This window comes from Bombina bombina, chromosome 1 (assembly GCF_027579735.1).
Source record: "Bombina bombina isolate aBomBom1 chromosome 1, aBomBom1.pri, whole genome shotgun sequence".
Lineage (NCBI taxonomy): Eukaryota > Metazoa > Chordata > Amphibia > Anura > Bombinatoridae > Bombina > Bombina bombina.
Window position 1 is genome coordinate 991976349 of NC_069499.1, and position 16942 is coordinate 991993290.

Genomic DNA, 16942 nt, shown 5'->3' on the forward strand with positions numbered 1-16942 from the left:
TTGTGATTCAGACAGAGCATATGATTTTAAAAAAAGCATCCAATTTACTTCAGTTATCAAATTTGCTTTGTTCCCATGGTATTTTGTATTACATGTCAGAAAATAGTGCTAGTGCTCTTGCAAATGGGTAACATTCTTGCAAAAACTGCTGCTAAATAGTGCTCCAGACATGTGCAAACTACTGTGCTTACGTCCCTGCTTTTCAATAAAAGATACCAAGAGAACGAAGAAATTTTAATAACAGAAGTAAATTAGTAAAATGATATGTCTATCTGAAACACAAAGAAACATTTTGGATTTCATATACCTTTAAGTCTGGTAATGTGACATGTACAGTGTAGGGCTCAGGCTGGTTAAGGGGATGGAGAGAGTCCATCAGGCCCATTTATCAAGCTCCGTATGGAGCTTGAAGGGCCGTGTTTCTGGCGAGTCTTCAGCGAGTCTTCATTGATCACATGATTAAGGTCATCTGACCGAAACGTCGTGTTCTGTGCTGTGTTTGGAGATGTCCCAATAAAGATACACTTTTACTCATCTTTGGTTGGTGCTGTTCTTTTTGTGAAATTGGACATTATTGGAGGTCATTGGCAGGACCTGGGTACGTGCACCTCCCTGCAGATTGATGCTGTTTTCATTCTTCCATATATTTGAGTCTTCAGGCTCGCCAGAAACACAACTTATGAAGCAGCGGTCAAAAGACCGCTGCTCCATAACCCTGTCCGCCTGCTCTGAACAGGCGGACAGGAATCGCCAGACATCAACCCGATCGAATACGATCGGGTTGATTGACAGCTCCCTGCTGGCGGCCGATTGGCCGCGAGTCAGCAGGGGGCGGCGTTGCACCAGCAGCTCTTGTGAGCTGCTGGTGCAATGTTAAATGCGGAGAGCGTATTGCTCTCCGCATTTAGCGAGGTCTTGCGGACCTGATCCGCAGTGTCGGATCAGGTCCGCAAGACCTTTGATAAATGGGCCTGATAGTCTTATGATGAAAATCAAACAAATCAGTCATTGGCTTTGCCATAAATAATTTTAAATTGCGGATAGAAACAACTTGATTTAATTAAGCTTCCTAAAACACCATATGAGTAATTGTACTGTTGTTTTGTTATATATTTTATAACTATAACAAGATTGTGCTGTTAAGCTACAAAGACCCCATCTGAATAATTATGCCTTGATGTATTACAGTTTGGAACATGTAGTTCTAAGTAAGGTTCTCCTTAGAAGGGCTATGTATGTGGAGCAGGTTTGCATAAGCGAGCCTGCTGCCACATATTTAAGAAGCAGAAACCAGAGAAGTGGTGGAATTAATTACCTGACACTCACTCGTTCGGGTTGATTGACATTCTCTGCTCTAGCAAAATTGGTTGCGCCTGAGCAGGGGTTGGCATTGCACAAGAATCCTCTTGTGCAATGTTAAATTTTGCTGCGCACAACTGGTGATTGCAGGCGGACAGGTTCACTACTTGTGAATCCATTTTCTGCAGAAAAGGAATACTGTGCATCTCCGTCAGTCAAAGAGCTAACAATTAGCCTATCTCATTACAAGGCAGCAGCTGTGGGTTGCAGTGTTGTACGTCATAATGAAAACATGTTGTGGCCTGTAATGAGCATGATATTGTTGATGTATACCTCTCTTATGAAGTGTAAATAAGTCTAAAACCAACACCCCTTTCGCTTGTGTACTCTTGCACTCTTGATCTGTATGCAACAAGCTCACTTCTATCCATTACTTCTTCATCACCCATTCCGTCAACCTTCTGGCTCTCACAGAAACCTGGCTCTCTCTTTCAAACACAGCCTCCCCTGCTGCACTGTCACATGGGAGTCTCCACTTCAGCCACACCACAAGTTCTGGAAACAGGCAAGGAGGTGGTGTAGATGTTTTAGTTTGCTCTCGTTACACCTTTAAACAAATACAACCCATCTCTTCCCTCATATTTTCTTCCTTTGAAACCCACATGATTAGCGTATTCTCTCCTCTCTCTCTACATGTTGCGGTTATATATCACTCTTCTGGTTCCTCAACTCAATTTCTTGATAATTTTGCGGCCTGGCTACATTATATCTTCTCTTCCAGACATCCCTGCCCTCATTCTTGGGGATTTCAGCTTCCCTGTTGGTAATCCCACTGCCCCTGCTGCAAACAACTTTTCAAGCTCACTTCCTCTTAAAGTCTGTCACAATGGACCGACTCTCCCACTCACAAAGATGGTCACTTCTTTGATCTGATTTTCAGCTATCGATGCTCTCTCTCAAACTTCACAAATTCTACTTTTACTCTTTCTGACCATCATCTCCTCACTTGTAACATCTCAGCACTTCCTACAACTCTCCCTCCTTCTAATCCTCACACCAAACTCCATAGAAGCATCAAGTAAATAGATCAGCATCTTTCAAACTCTCTCAAATCTATGCTCTCTTTCTCCTTTTCCTGCCCTGACCAATTTATCTGCCACTAAAATTCCACTCTTACATCGCTCCTTGACAATGTGGCACCTCCTACCATAGCTCAGAAGTCACACAGAAAATCCCAGTGTTCAGCTGACTTCCTTCACTACAAGTTCATCTTAAACTCCTACTATTCTGCCCTTAACCCCTCTAAACAGGATTGCTTCTCTACCCTTATCTCTACTCTTTCTTCAATACCCTTTTCCACCCACACCCACTTTCTATTACTACTTCTCTCTCAGCTCAAGATTTTGCCACCCACTTTACCAACAAAATTGAAACAAATGAAATAATCTCTCAACAACTACCATTCTCCAACACCCCAAATTGTTTGCTGATGTCCAAAACACACAAATCCACATATTCAGATCTTTCACTCCTACTGAGGAAGAAGTTTCTGCCCTTATGTCTTCTTCTCACCTCACTACCTGTCCTTTTAATCCCATTCCCTAATGCCCTCCCTCTCTCCTACTCTTACTCCAAGCCTCACACATATATGTAACCTCTCCCTCAGCACTGGTATATTTCCCTCATTCCTTAAACATGCACTAATCACACCTATCCTCAAAAAATTATCCTCATCCAACTACCACCCTATTTCCCTACTCCCCCTTGCCTCAAAACCTCTGGAAAAGTTTTTATATACACGTTTATCACTCTTATTATTAACGATAAATTATACAGAACATTACACAGGACTTCACAACTTGCCCACCATCAGCTTAGTGCACCTCTGGCTTAGAACTCGAGCAATATCCGACATGAATTTTATTGAGCACTCCTATAGAAGTCTATTATGTGAGGATGCACCCACGCTATCTGACATGCAGATGTTGGTGTCCGCTAGACTGAAAATAACTTTTGATTTGTACTATAAACACAAAAATAGAAGTGCTATTGATGATTACACTTGAACAATATTAATGCACTATAGCGCTAATATTTTTGCTCTCCGCTAGGTAATCTAGGTCTAAATAAATGATAACTATAATTATGTATTCAAAGCAAAGGAAGCCAGTGCATAATATGCAAATTTATTTTTGCAATAAGTAAATATTTTGATTGGCATTTTCTCATATATTTACTAACATTAGAGATATTTGTGCATCCTGTTGGCAACGGACATTTTGGGAGGACCAAGGTACAATCAAGGGACTGTCTAGGACCTTTTTGAGAATGTTTGTGCATGGTTGTAGCCCAGGATCTGAACCACATATCACATGGCCACATTATTTTTTGGCATGTTAGCTGAAAACAAGCATGCCAAGATTTGCCACCTCTGCCCTAGGATAATATGTGGTTTCTGTTCTTCAGTTCTAGCAGTAAAGGGGTTAACACATATCTGGACCCGTCCCACTAGAATATGAACATTAGGTTTACCTCCAGGTGCTTGCATTTGTTTACCATCCTGTGTACAGAATGCAATTCTCTCCTATATCCTGCTACAGGATTCCTGCAAGGACACAGAGTGAGCTCATTTCTTATAGTAGTGGGTATATGGGCATGTTAAGCAGATAGGTGCAAAAACAGGAAAGCAAATCTGCTGGGATTAGAAATCTTGCTCTCTCCAGGAGTATTCTGGATTTGCACATAGTCAAACCAAGATATATAGAGCATTTCAGGCTAGAGAGACTTGCACTGGGTTACAAAGGGGCTGTTAAAACAGTAATGCATAAAAAAGAGCTGCACAATTTAAAGGGACATTAAACTGCTGGGCACAACAAAAAACAGCAAGGTTACCATGGAACATGCTATTGTTTTACCTCCTGTACCCACAGCTCTCATAAAAGCTGTTCTCCTATTTAAACCCTTTACAGATGCCAGTTTGGTATCTTACATAATAAACAGGAGCAGAAAAAGCTGATGTGACTGATCTGTGACTGCACAGTGGTACTGTCAAAGGGTGCGAGAATACCTAAGCTTCTGTGTTTAAAGGGATATGACATTTTATTTTGTGATTCAGACAGAGCATACAATTTTAATACAAAGTTTCCATTTTACTTCTAATATCAAATTTGCTTTATAACCATGATATTCTGTGTTGAAGAGATACCGAGGTAGGGGTCAGTATCACTACATGGTAGAAAATAGTGCTGCCATCTAGTGTCCTTGCAAATGTATAACATTCTTGCAAAACTGCTACTATTTACTGCAAATTCCTGAGCTTATGTCCCTGCTTTTCAACAAAATGTACCTAGAGAACAAATAAAATTAGGTTATATAAGTAAATTAGAAAGTTGTTTAAAATTGCATGCTCTATCTGAATCATGAAAGAATATTTTTTGGGATTCATGTCCGTTTAAAGGGCCATTCAACACTGAGGGCTAGATTACAAGTGGGGCGCTAACTGTTGCACGCGAGCAATATCGTCTTTTTGCCTGCAATGGAACTAGCACGTGTATTACAAGTTTAAAGTAAAATCAGTTACAATATCGCAAACTCATTTTACACTGGGCCGGTTAGCGCGACTGTAAACCTTGTGTAAAGGGTAACAGGTTAAAAAAAAAGTTGCTCTGATAGCAACATAAATACATGGAAAATTACAGTTACACTCATATATATACTATCTGATAGGGATGCGCATTCGGATCTGTCACGAAGTAAGCAGCAGCTCGTGTCTTTTGGATATTTTCGTAGCTGGATTCATTCCTGTAAAAGATCCCCACACTAAGATCTCTGCAAATCCAGAACTCAGAGTGGGGATCTTTTACAATAATTAATCTGGCTACGAAAATATCTGAAGGTCATGAGCTGCTGCTTAGTTCCGCATTCAGATCCTCACAAAGGATCCAAATACACATCCCTACTATCTAGTAAAAATGAGTTACATAAATATTAAAAAAAAAGTTATAAGGGTTAAAAGGTATATGGTATATTAAAAGGTGTTTGACTGCAAAAGGCAATATTGTATATATAAATACATATACATGTCTAAATATGTGTATGTATGCATATATATATATATATATATATATATATATATATATATATATATATATATATATATATATTTACAGTGAATATAAAAAGTCTACGCACCCCTGTTAAAATGTCATGTTTCTGTAAAGAGGTGGATGAAAGACCTGTGGGTTGTATTTATTAACAAGCAATGGGAACCGCAATTAATCAATAATCAAACAGGTGTAGGCAATCAGGGCCTAAGTATTTAAAGAATTTCTGCCAAGAAGTGGACAAGACCCAAAGCTGCATACAAAAGACGGAGCTCAGCTCAATGCAAGATGATGACATAGGGAGTTCTCAGCTCACCTTTCACCAGTCAGAGTAGCCCCAAGCTGCGAGCCTGGTGACGTCACCCTGACCGCAATGACTGTCACTCAAACCTCCTTTTCAGCCTGCAGCTATGGTCCTGACCACCCGCCACAAGAGACAGACCTGAAGTTAAAGGTCCATACTCTTGCCGCCACCACATACTATAAATTTAGGAGTAATGCCTGATGAATGTTCTGTAAAAATAGCTAATCTCCCACAGGCTGAACATGTACCCCATCTCTGCGGTATAGGCCTTTATTGGCCACTGAAATGTTCCCATGCTTGATAACAAAACCCTCTAGGTCCCTGATGAGCTTCCTATTAATTTTCTTTCTCACTTGGAAAGCTGCCTTATAGCACAACATTTGCCTCCACAACCTGGAAATCATATTCGACCACCCAATTTGCAGACCAGGAAACCACGATTGAAACTGTCTGTCTGTTTTTGAGCGAGGAATAAACAAGAGCACAACATTTCCAGCCAAACCCACATGTTCCCAAAGGATCCCCCCGCACAGCAGACTTAGAGGATTATATAACCATCAAGGATCCCACTTGCAAGGCCCCATTAAAGGCCAACCCGAAAGCTGCACCGAAAAGAGATTCAAAAGGTGAAGCACAAATCGACGGCAATTCCTGAAGCAGAAGAACCAGTACTTTGCCGCAATTTGCTCTCCAATGTCTTGTTGCGGAACCTCCATGCGACCCCAACTGCACACAATTTAGCGGATAAGGAATGTACGTGAGGAGTTGCAAAATGTGTACAGCTTGCAAAAGAAAGCCACTGCCGCAAGCCGGTACACCAGCGCCCCTTTAGTAACCCGCTTACCTCGTAAAGCCACTGCAAAAGTGAATGTTGCTCTCCCTCACACGAAGAGAAACCTTGCAAGTCACAAAAACTCACCCATTGACTCCAGTACCTCACATATATCGCCCATGTTTTCAATCCAGTGCTATCTGCCACAAGAACAAAGGACAAGGAGATCCATCAGCAACAGCCCTAAACATACCCCACTGAAAATGAGACAGGGGGTCGGCCACTACATTCTGCACCCCAGGGACATGGCAAGCCCTAAAATCAATATTCAGCTTCAGGCATCTCAACACCAGATGCCTCAGGTAACACACCACCATAGCAAAAAACCACACTGAGATTATGCATCCAGAAGATCACAGAGCGGTTCTGAAACAGGTTCATCCACACCTCAACAGCTACCACTATTGGGAAAAGTTCCAGAAAACTCAGGTTGCAAGTAAGTCCTCGCTCAATCCATATTTGAGGCTATGGCCCGTAACCAAAAGCCCCAGCAGTGTCCATGAAAATATGGAGGGATTGATTAGACAATGGCTTACCCCTCCACATGCAGATGCCATTGAAATCCTGTAAGAATCTCTCCCACACCCGGAGATCTTCGCCTATCTCGCCCGTGATCCTGACTTGAGACGATGGTGACCTGGCACCACAGAGCTACTGTTCCAAACACCTCTGAAAGATCCTGCCCCATGGAGTGTCTCTACCTACAAAATTTAAAACCCCCAAAAGTGATTGCAATTTTCTCAATGAGCATGTGGAATCCAAGGCAGCCACTCCAACCACCTCTAACATCTTACTCACATTATCAACAGGCAAGCGACATTGCATCTTTACAGAGTCAATTTCAATGCCCAGAAAGTTGAGACAGGTACAGGGACCCTGAGTCTTGTCCTCATCCAGAAGAACACTGAACTGCACAATGAGGGACCTCATGACGGCCATTAGCGAGGTGCTATCATTTGTCTGGGGATCGCCCACCTGCAGAAAATCATCCAGATAATGGACAATCCTATCATTACCCACCATCAAAGCTACAGCCCAATGCAAGTAAGTGCAGGAGATAGAACAACCCATGTGCAGGCACCTAGCCACATAGTAGGCCTCCTCAAACCAGCACCCCATCAAACAGAAAGAGGAAGGGTGAATAGGGAGCAGGCAAAATTCTGACTCCATGTCAAACTTAGCCATCAATGCTCGAGGTCTGACCATCTGCACCAATTGAAGCGCTTCATCAAAGGACTGGTAGTGTACTGAACTGAGGTTAGGAGGAATGGCATTGTTAACTGAAGATGAGATGTTGGATTAGACCAAATTTACCCAAATCTTTCTTGTAGTTTCTGATTGGAACAGCCAATCAGGGCCTTCTTTAACACAGGGCAAAAGGGGCAGCTGCCCAGGGCCCAGTCTTTGATGAGGGCCCAAGAGTCCTAAAAAAAATAAAAATTTTTTGGTTCATGCCAGACTGCTAATGTCATGTGATATCGGGGGGGGGGGGGGCACACAGTCAGTCCTAATACTGTCACAGTCAAAAGTTATCTGCTTATATTTATTTGTGAGAAACTGTGCCAGACCGTGCCGGTGTCATGTGACATGCCAAGCTAGTGCCATGTGCTGTTTTAGATGTGCACTGTGCAGCACTGAATGCTAAGCCCTAACTCGGCATCCAGCCAATCCCACTGCATCAGAAAGCTGGAGCGGCAGACACATGAGGATTTGAGCATCTGTGCAGCTGCACACACTGCTCTCTTCAGTCTTGAGGCTGTGTGACTCATCTCACAATGTATCCATGCAGCCTTGGGCAGACAGCATCGCATCCAGTGTGCTGGCCCCCTTAACCCTGCTCTTTCTGCTGTGGCTCTAAGATAAACTAACTGAAGTTTGTTAGAGGAACAGTGCTTTGTAGAAAGGTGTCAGTGGGAAGAATAAGTAAGTGCACACACGCCCCTCCTCCCCCATGCAGCATTCTCTACTGCAGGGTGAGAGGGAACTTGTTCGTAGCAAAGAAGTGATATGTGCTGCTGTGGCTGATGTATAGTGTCATGCTGATACTTCACACATTAAGGTAAGGTTTATTTTTATAGGTTTTTTTTTCTTCTCTGTTTCAGATTTTACAGCTTCCCATAGTAGTTCTGCTGTTCCAGTCAGTAAACTTATATTCTGCACCTCCATGCTTCCTCCTCAGTCTTTACCTTTCTTGCTCCTGTTGGCTGCCCTAAATCTGTTTAACCAGCTAACCTCACAGCAGAATCACATTCAAAAGCATATTAAATTAATCCACAGTGGAGGATTTTATATATATATATATATATATATATATATATATATATATATATATATATATATATATATATATATATATATATTTACTTATTAGTACTGCTTAGGTCCAGTTTCACATATTGCAATTTATTTCATTTTTTAAACGATTAGCCCAGAAGTGGATGATCCACTGCTGGGCTAATAATTAAAAATAAAAATTTTTTTGATTAAGTTGTTTTTTTGGGATGTTGGGGTGGAGAGCGAAATTGCATGGGGGGGGGCCAAAGAAAATGTTTGCCCCGGGTCCAGTCAATATTAAAGATGGCCTTGCAGCCAATAGAATGAGAGCTCAATCCTATTGGCTGATTGGATTAGCCAATAGGATGAAAGCTCAATCCTATTGACTGATTGCAACAGCCAATAGGATTTTTTCCCCTTTAATTCCTATTGGCTGATAGAAAATTTTCAGCCAATAGGAAAGTAAGGGATGCCATCTTGTCACTTAAAGTGAAACCTCATTTTCCAGTGACGATCGTAAGAAGAGGCTGCTCCGCACTGGATGTCTTGAAGATGGACCCACTCCGCGCTGGATGGATGAAGATAGAAGATGCCGTCTGGATGAAGACTTCTTGCCATCTGGATGAGGACTTCACCGGGTGGATGAAGATGGAAGAGGCCGCCCAGATGATGACTTCGATAACTGTAAGTGGATCGTCGGGGTTAGTGTTAGGTTTTTTTGGGTGTTTTTTTTTTTTTAGCTTAGTGTTTGGGCAATGTAAAAGAGCTAAATGCCCTTTTAAGGGCAATGCTCATACAAATGCCCTTTTAAGGGCAATGCTCATACAAATGCCCTTTTCAGGGCAATGGTTAGCTTAGGTTTATTTAGATTTAGGTTTTTATTTGGGGGGGTTAGTTGGTTGAGTGGTGGGTTTTACTGTTGGGGGTGTTTGTATTTTTCTTTACAGGTAAAAGAGAGATTTATTTTGGGCAATGCTCCACAAAAGGCCCTTTTAAGGGCCCTTGGTAGTTTAGTGTAAGCTAGGGGTTTTTTTTATTTTGAGGGAGGCTTTTTTATTTTTATAGGGTTACTAGATTAGGAGTAATTAGTTTTTACTTTTGATAATTTTGTTTTTATTTTTTGTAATTTAATGTTAGTTTTTAGTGTAAGGAAGGTTAGGTTTTATTTTACAGGTAACTTTGTATTTATTTTAGCTAGGTAGTTATTAAATAGTTAATAACTATTTACTAACTAGTCTACCTAGTTAAAATAAATACAAATTTACCTGTGAAATAAAAATAAAACCTTAGCTAGCTACAATGTAACTATTAGTTATATTGTAGCTAGCTTAGGTTTTATTTTATAGGTAAGTTAGTATTTAGTTTTAAATATGAATTATTTAGTTAATAATTGTAAGGTTTATTTAGATTTATTTTAATTACATTTAAGTTAGGGGGTGTTAGGCTTAGGGTTACGTTAGGGTTAGGGGTTAATATATTTATGTAGAGTTAGTGATGTGGGAGGTCAGAGGTTTAGGGGTTAATAATTTAAGTATATTTCGTTGTGGGGGGCTTGCGTTTTAGTAGTTAATAGGTTTATTATAGCGGCGGTGTGGGCGCACGGCAGATTAGGGGTTAATAATCTTTAAATAGTGTTTGCGATGCGGGAGGGTGGTGGTTTAGAGGTTAATAATTTTATTTAGTGGTGGCGATGTCCTGAGTGGCAGATTAGGGGTTAATAATTTTATTTTAGTGTTTGCGATGCAGGAGGGCCTCGGTTTAGGGGTTAATTGGTAGTTTATGGGTGTTAGCGTAGTTTTTAACACTTTAGTTATAAGTTTTATGCTACAGCTTTGTAATGTAAAACTCATAACTACTGACTTTAGATGGCGGTACGGATCTTGTGGTTATAGAGTGTACCGCTCACTTTTTGGCCTCCCAGGCAAACTCGTAATACCGCCGCTATCTGAGTCCCATTGAAAAAGGACTTTTTAAAAAGTGCGGTACTGATGTTGCGTGACGGCCAAAAAGGTGTGCAGTACACCTATACCTACAAGACTTGTAAAAGCTGCGTTAGGGAAAAGGCAGCGTTATGAAGCATAATGATGCTTTTTCACTCATAACGCAAAACTCGTAATTTAGCTGTTTGTTATCTATATGGCCCACATGAACTAGCAGTCTCATGTTGTGAAGTGGCTTGGACACAGGCAGACATTTAGAGGTTTAAATGTTGTAAATTATATTAATATAACAATGTTGGTTATGCAAAGCTGTGGAATGGGTAGTAAAAGACATGATCTATCTTTTTAAACAATAACAATTTTAGTGTAGACTGGCCCTTTAAGAGAAGTAAATTGGAAAGTTGTTTAAAATCATACACTCTATCTGAATCATAAAAGATAACATTTGGGTTTCATGTCCCTTTAATTCCTGTTGGTTTAGCGTGTGTTGAAATCTATGCATGCAAACCTTTTACTTTCAATTTGTAATACATGTGCTACCTGCTGAGTGCAAAAAGAACTAAGTTTACACTGGAGCTAAATAGCGCAGCCACTAATCTGGCCCTGAGACTCTAAAATAAAAAATGTAATCATATATAAGTAAAACAACTTTGCAATATCATTTCACTTTTTCCCCTTTTCTGTTTTTTAATTCTGGAAATTGTTAGCTTTCCGATTCCTGTTAAAGGAAGAAATGACTTACGCTGCTATATTCCACCCAGTGATTGGTTGCACATTCTAGTGACCTATTTATAACTGTCTTTAATTGGCCTCAACAACAGAGACAAAAATATATACTACAATACGGGCACCAATTGCTTTATGGACATTACTACTTTACACATACATTTTCAATATTTTAACAATTAATACAATTTAAAAAAAAAATCATCTGCATTATCATATCTACAATTTATTGAGTGATTAGTCTCACTTTAGAATAAGAAAATGGCTTTAAAGAGAGCTGCAAACACAAGAGAAAAACAGTAGCATGATGAGTAGGAACTGCGTTATTGTAGTTGTGCACCGCAGTTTAATGTTCCTTTAACCAGAAACATAAGGTAAAAACAAAAAGAACAATGAATTCTAAATGAGATGATCATTATTGAATACAAAATGTTGCAACAGAAATGTTGTTGCTATAATGTCATAGGTTTCTTTGATAGTATGAAAAATAATAGAGGTGATATCATTATAGACATACATAATGTTGACATAAAATGACAAAATCTTAAAGGGACGGTATACACCAATTTTTATATAACTGCATGTAATAGACACTACTATAAAGAAGAATATGCACAGATACTGATCTAAAAATCCAGTTTAAAACTTTTTTAAAATGTACTTAGAAGCCCACAGTTTAGCATTGTTGATGAGGTTAGTCTGGAACACACAGTGAAAGGGGCTGGGTAAACAAGAAAAGCAGACACTCCCCCTCCCTGCATATGTAATGACAGATAAATTAAACAGGAGCCAGCAGGAGTCTGTAAACGCGTGTATACATCTGACACGGTGGGGCTTGGTTAGGAGTCTGAAAATAAGCACTATGTTCTTCAAAAATAAGCAATACTATACATTTTTGCAAAATCTACAAAACATTTAAAGGGACACTGAACCCAGTTTTTTTCTTTTGTGATTCAGATAGAGCATGCAATTTTAAGCAACTTTTTAAGTTACTCCTATTATCAAATTTTCTTCGTTCTTTTGCTATCCTTATTTGAAAAAGAAGGTGTCTAAGGTTTTTTTTTTGGTTCAGATCTCTGGACAGCACTTTTTTATTGGTAGATGAACTTATCCACCAATCAGCAAGAACAACCCAGGTTGTTCACCAAAAATGGGCCGGCATCTAAACTTACATTCTTGCATTTCAAATAAAGATACCAAGAGAATGAAGAAAATTTAATAATAGGAGTAAATTAGAAAGTTGCTTAAAATGTCATGCTCTATCTGAATCACGATAGAAAAAAATGTGGGTTCAGTGTCCCTTTAAGCAAGAAAAATCTAGTGTACAATTTCCTTTTAACTCACAGAAAAGGCTCCATTTGCTGCTTCACAGGGATGCAATCATGGGTGTTTGCAGAAATGTTTTTCAGGAAGGGGGCAAAAAAAATTAAAAAAGACCCATAATACAACACATAATATCTGTGGCACCATGTGCAGCTAGAGTGTGCTGTTGTCCACACAAATTGCCCAATAGTTTAAACATTGTTGCTCATATGCATCAAAAGAGTGATTTGAATGAGCTTATGCTTACATATGAGTAGCGAAATTCCAGGGGGCATTGTCTCTTCTCGCCCTCCTCCAGACAACCATGGCAAATAAAGTGATGAGATGTATGAACAAGAGACCTATGAAACTTTATGATTGCCACAAGTTTACAGGCAGTGAACTATGACTACACATCTGTGCTTAGAGTCACTAGATTTAGCTAATGCAGCTTGTTACAAACTCTGCACCAATATTCTTTGTGTGTGAGATCAACACTCAAGATGCAGATGATAATATTAAAGGTTTCCAGAAATATTCTCACCTTGTGTTTATCCAACAAATAAAGAGATATCCTGACCTAGACCTTGCAAGCTGTGGAGAAGCTTAGTTATTATAACTCTGCTAATTTGTATTATTGAGCTTGCAACAGAAGGGTTAAACCTTAGCTATGCTTTATATACTTTCCTACCCCCTGCAAGGCACTTATTAGGAGCAGTGACTTAATTTTGTGCTTGGCTGATTTGTGCATTCTTGTCTATACATATTTTTTCTACAGTCCTCACTTGCAATTGCAGTGTTAAATGGCCCGTGCCGGATTTAAGCATTGCTTGTAACACTCCAATAAAAGGTAATATTTAATCAATCTATATTACTGCAGCACAAAGGTCACCACGCTGTATGTGCAGCCTTTTTCTCAGCCTGAGCCAATTGTCAACGGTGCAGAACAAGATATAAATGTTCCCTCAAACCTCTTATGAAATTTGTGTTCCTCCAGTTTTGTTTAATGCATCATGTCCATGACCTGCACTCCTACCTTACGCTGCCAATTCCCTGTACTCCTGACCTTTTTGCAGGGTTCTCTGATAGTGGTCTTTCTTCTCTTCGTGCGCTATGATGACCACTCCAGTTCTACTTTTGTGTCTAATCTGACAGCCACAGAGGAAAACAATCTTTACACAATTTTCCCTCTCTTTAAAGATGTCAACATTATGCTGTTTGTGGGACTTGGCCTAATGCTCTCATTTTTTAAACTTTATGGCTTTGGTGGAATTGCCTTAAACTTCTTGCTGGCTAATTTCTCCATCCAGTGGTCCATAGTTGTGCAAGGCTTCTTATACCATTACAGAGATGGAAAGATTCACCTGGGTCTGGAAAATGTTCTCAGTGCAGAGTTTGCAGCAGTCACAGCTTTGATCTCAGCTGGGGCCATCCTTGGGAGGACTAGTCCTGTGCAGCTAATATTGCTTTCCATACTGGAGATACCATTGTTTGTGCTAAATGATTGGCTTATTAATACATATTTCCATATTGTTGATGTTGGGGGTACAGTGGCTATCCACATTTTCTCCTGTTATTTTGGACTTGGGGTCTCCCAAATTATGTACAGACCAGCTCTTAAAACAAGGCACCCCAAAGAAGAAACAACTCCTAGCTCAGACCTGCTGTCCCTACTTGGTACAATCTTCCTTTGGATTTTTTGGCCAAGCTTTAACTCTGTGTTGGCCACAAAAGGAAATGCTCAACACAGAGCTGTCCTTAACACATTCCTCTCTCTCAGCTCTAGCACTTTAACTTCATTTGCTCTTTCTAGCCTGCTTGATAAAAAGGGCCGGATTAGCTTGGTGCACCTGCAGAATGCAACCTTGGCTGGAGGAGTTGCTGTTGGAATTACTGCAGATATGATGATCACCCCTGCAGGAGCATTTGGCCTGGGATGTTTGGCTTCATTTTCCTGTATTCTTGGATTTAAATATTTGTCCCCATTCTTGGCAAAAAAGCTTAAAGTACAAGATCAATGTGGCATCCACAACCTACATGGGCTTCCAGGTATTATTGGCACTATAGGAAGCATTGTAGCCATATTGTTTGGACCACATGATATTTATGGATCTGGCCTACATGAGCTGCTGATTCAGAATGATGTCCAGGATGGACGGAATGCTCTTGGGAATTTGGATCATACAGCACCCTACAGTGCTACAAACCAGGCCCTATGTCAGGCTGCAGCTTTTGCTGTCACTTTTGGAATATCACTTTTTGGGGGTTACTTAACAGGATTTTTTCTGAAGCTTCCATGTCTGGTCAAACTGCCTGATGAGTTATGTTTTGATGACCAGCCATATTTCCAGATTCCAGGAGACTGTGATGATAAAGTGATTACAAATAACAGAGAGAGAGAAGTGCTCTATCCACTGAAACTAGTATAGCATTTTCCAACAGTGTCATCTACAAATATTTAGGAATTGACTCGTCATGCTTTATGCACAACAATAAACTTTTCAAACATGAAAAAAAGCATAATGGATAACCTTTTCTCTGCTACATCATTACATTGGATACAGGGCTATGTTTTTGTTCCTATCAGTTTATCACAGAGACACACAAACCCAGCATGCACCATACCTAGCCCTCCCCTACCTCATCACGCATAGAAACAAAACTGAGCACTCTTTCCCACCAGTCAACCAACAAGTGCCTCTCACACGTCTATGAAACAGAGCCTGAGAACTCTCTGCACCAACCAGGGGCCAAGACAAAGCACCACACTCAAGCAGATGTTTGAGCAAGGAAGAATAATCATTGCACTGTATGATAAGCTATAATAATGTAAATGTGTCTGAATAAATGCATACTTTACAATGTTTTCATTTTCCCACAATATATAGATCTACTCTTTAACATTCCCAAATCTCTTTTAAATACACAAAAATTGGCACTATATTAGCGCTGTTTTACATATTGTGGGACTTTATATTTTGGCAAAACTGTGATTTGAAAATTCATATTGTCCCTCATGAACGCTTGTCCGTTTGTAATTCTCACCTCTAATATGATTTTTCTTATTCCCTATGACTGTGACAATACTTTAGAAACTAGGAAGAAAAAAAAACCTAAAAACTAGCATAATCAATAAAAGCAAAAAGTCAGACACAGAAGCTGGCTCTGTAATTTAGAAATGATTTGTGAATGATCCTGTGTAAAACATAGGGATCAGCTGAAAATGCTACTAGTCACCACTGTACATACTATATCTGTCTATATAAGGTATGGAAAAGAGGTATTAAATATAGGGGGAAAGTCTGATTTCTTCTCTGCAACTTCAGTTTTTTAATAGTACAGGAATAGTGGAAATTTCCAGCCCTGTATCAGTTTGACTTTGTACACACACAGGATTGTAAATGAATTTCTCAGACTATCTGCAAACAAGTAGAAATATCCAAATTACAGTTGGTGATCTGGTGATCTAGAGAGCTCGCAAGTGGCAAATATTTTTTGCATGTGACTTTTGCTTTGTGGGTTTCATACAATTTTATTTGTTTTGTTCATTTTTACAAGATCTAGTAACCAGTACAAACAACAACTACCAGAGCCGGTTTCCCATGATTTTTTTTACGTTGGTTGTTTTTACTTGACTCCTTTTTAGTTTTTTTCCTTGATACTTACTGTATTTATAATCACATAATACTTTATTGCTGTTCATGATTCATGGTAAATGATATATGGTTCATACAATAACTAATCTCAGTAGCACATAATACAGTTCCTCATCTAAAGGAGATGCTCTTTTCCTTCAGGATTTATACCCAGAAATGCTCTCTGTATTATATGATGTTTGAACATAACTTTATTTTGTAAGACATTTTACTTTCTTTTCAATACATGATCTTATTATTATAGCAGGAATTCTCAGTTGAACAATCTTTTACATTCTGCATTGTTATGACATATATTGTTTAAAGGGAGATGAAAGTCAAAATTAAAGGGACATGATACCCAAATGTTGAAACACTTGAAAGTGATGCAGTATAGCTGTAAAAAGCTGACTAGAAAATATCACCTGAACATCTCTATGTAAAAAATAAAGTTATTTTACCTAAAAAAATCCTCAGTAGCCACATCCCATTGTAAAGGACTTCTAATCAGTAAATCAGTATGTCTG

At 39.5% G+C, this 16942-nt stretch overlaps 1 protein-coding gene across 1 annotated transcript; it reads left to right on the forward strand.

The window, feature by feature from the left end:
• Positions 1-13793: 13793 nt before the first annotated feature.
• Positions 13794-15646, forward strand: LOC128640723 (ammonium transporter Rh type A-like). The gene has a single exon (XM_053693153.1). It carries the CDS (start codon positions 13794-13796, stop codon positions 15207-15209), a length of 1416 nt encoding a protein of 471 aa, XP_053549128.1. The 3' UTR covers positions 15210-15646.
• Positions 15647-16942: the final 1296 nt, after the last annotated feature.

Excerpts from the sequence above, each read along its gene's own strand:
- LOC128640723 (XM_053693153.1), top strand. The coding sequence starts at position 13,794 with ATGTCCATGACCTGCACTCCTACCTTACGCTGCCAATTCCCTGTACTC.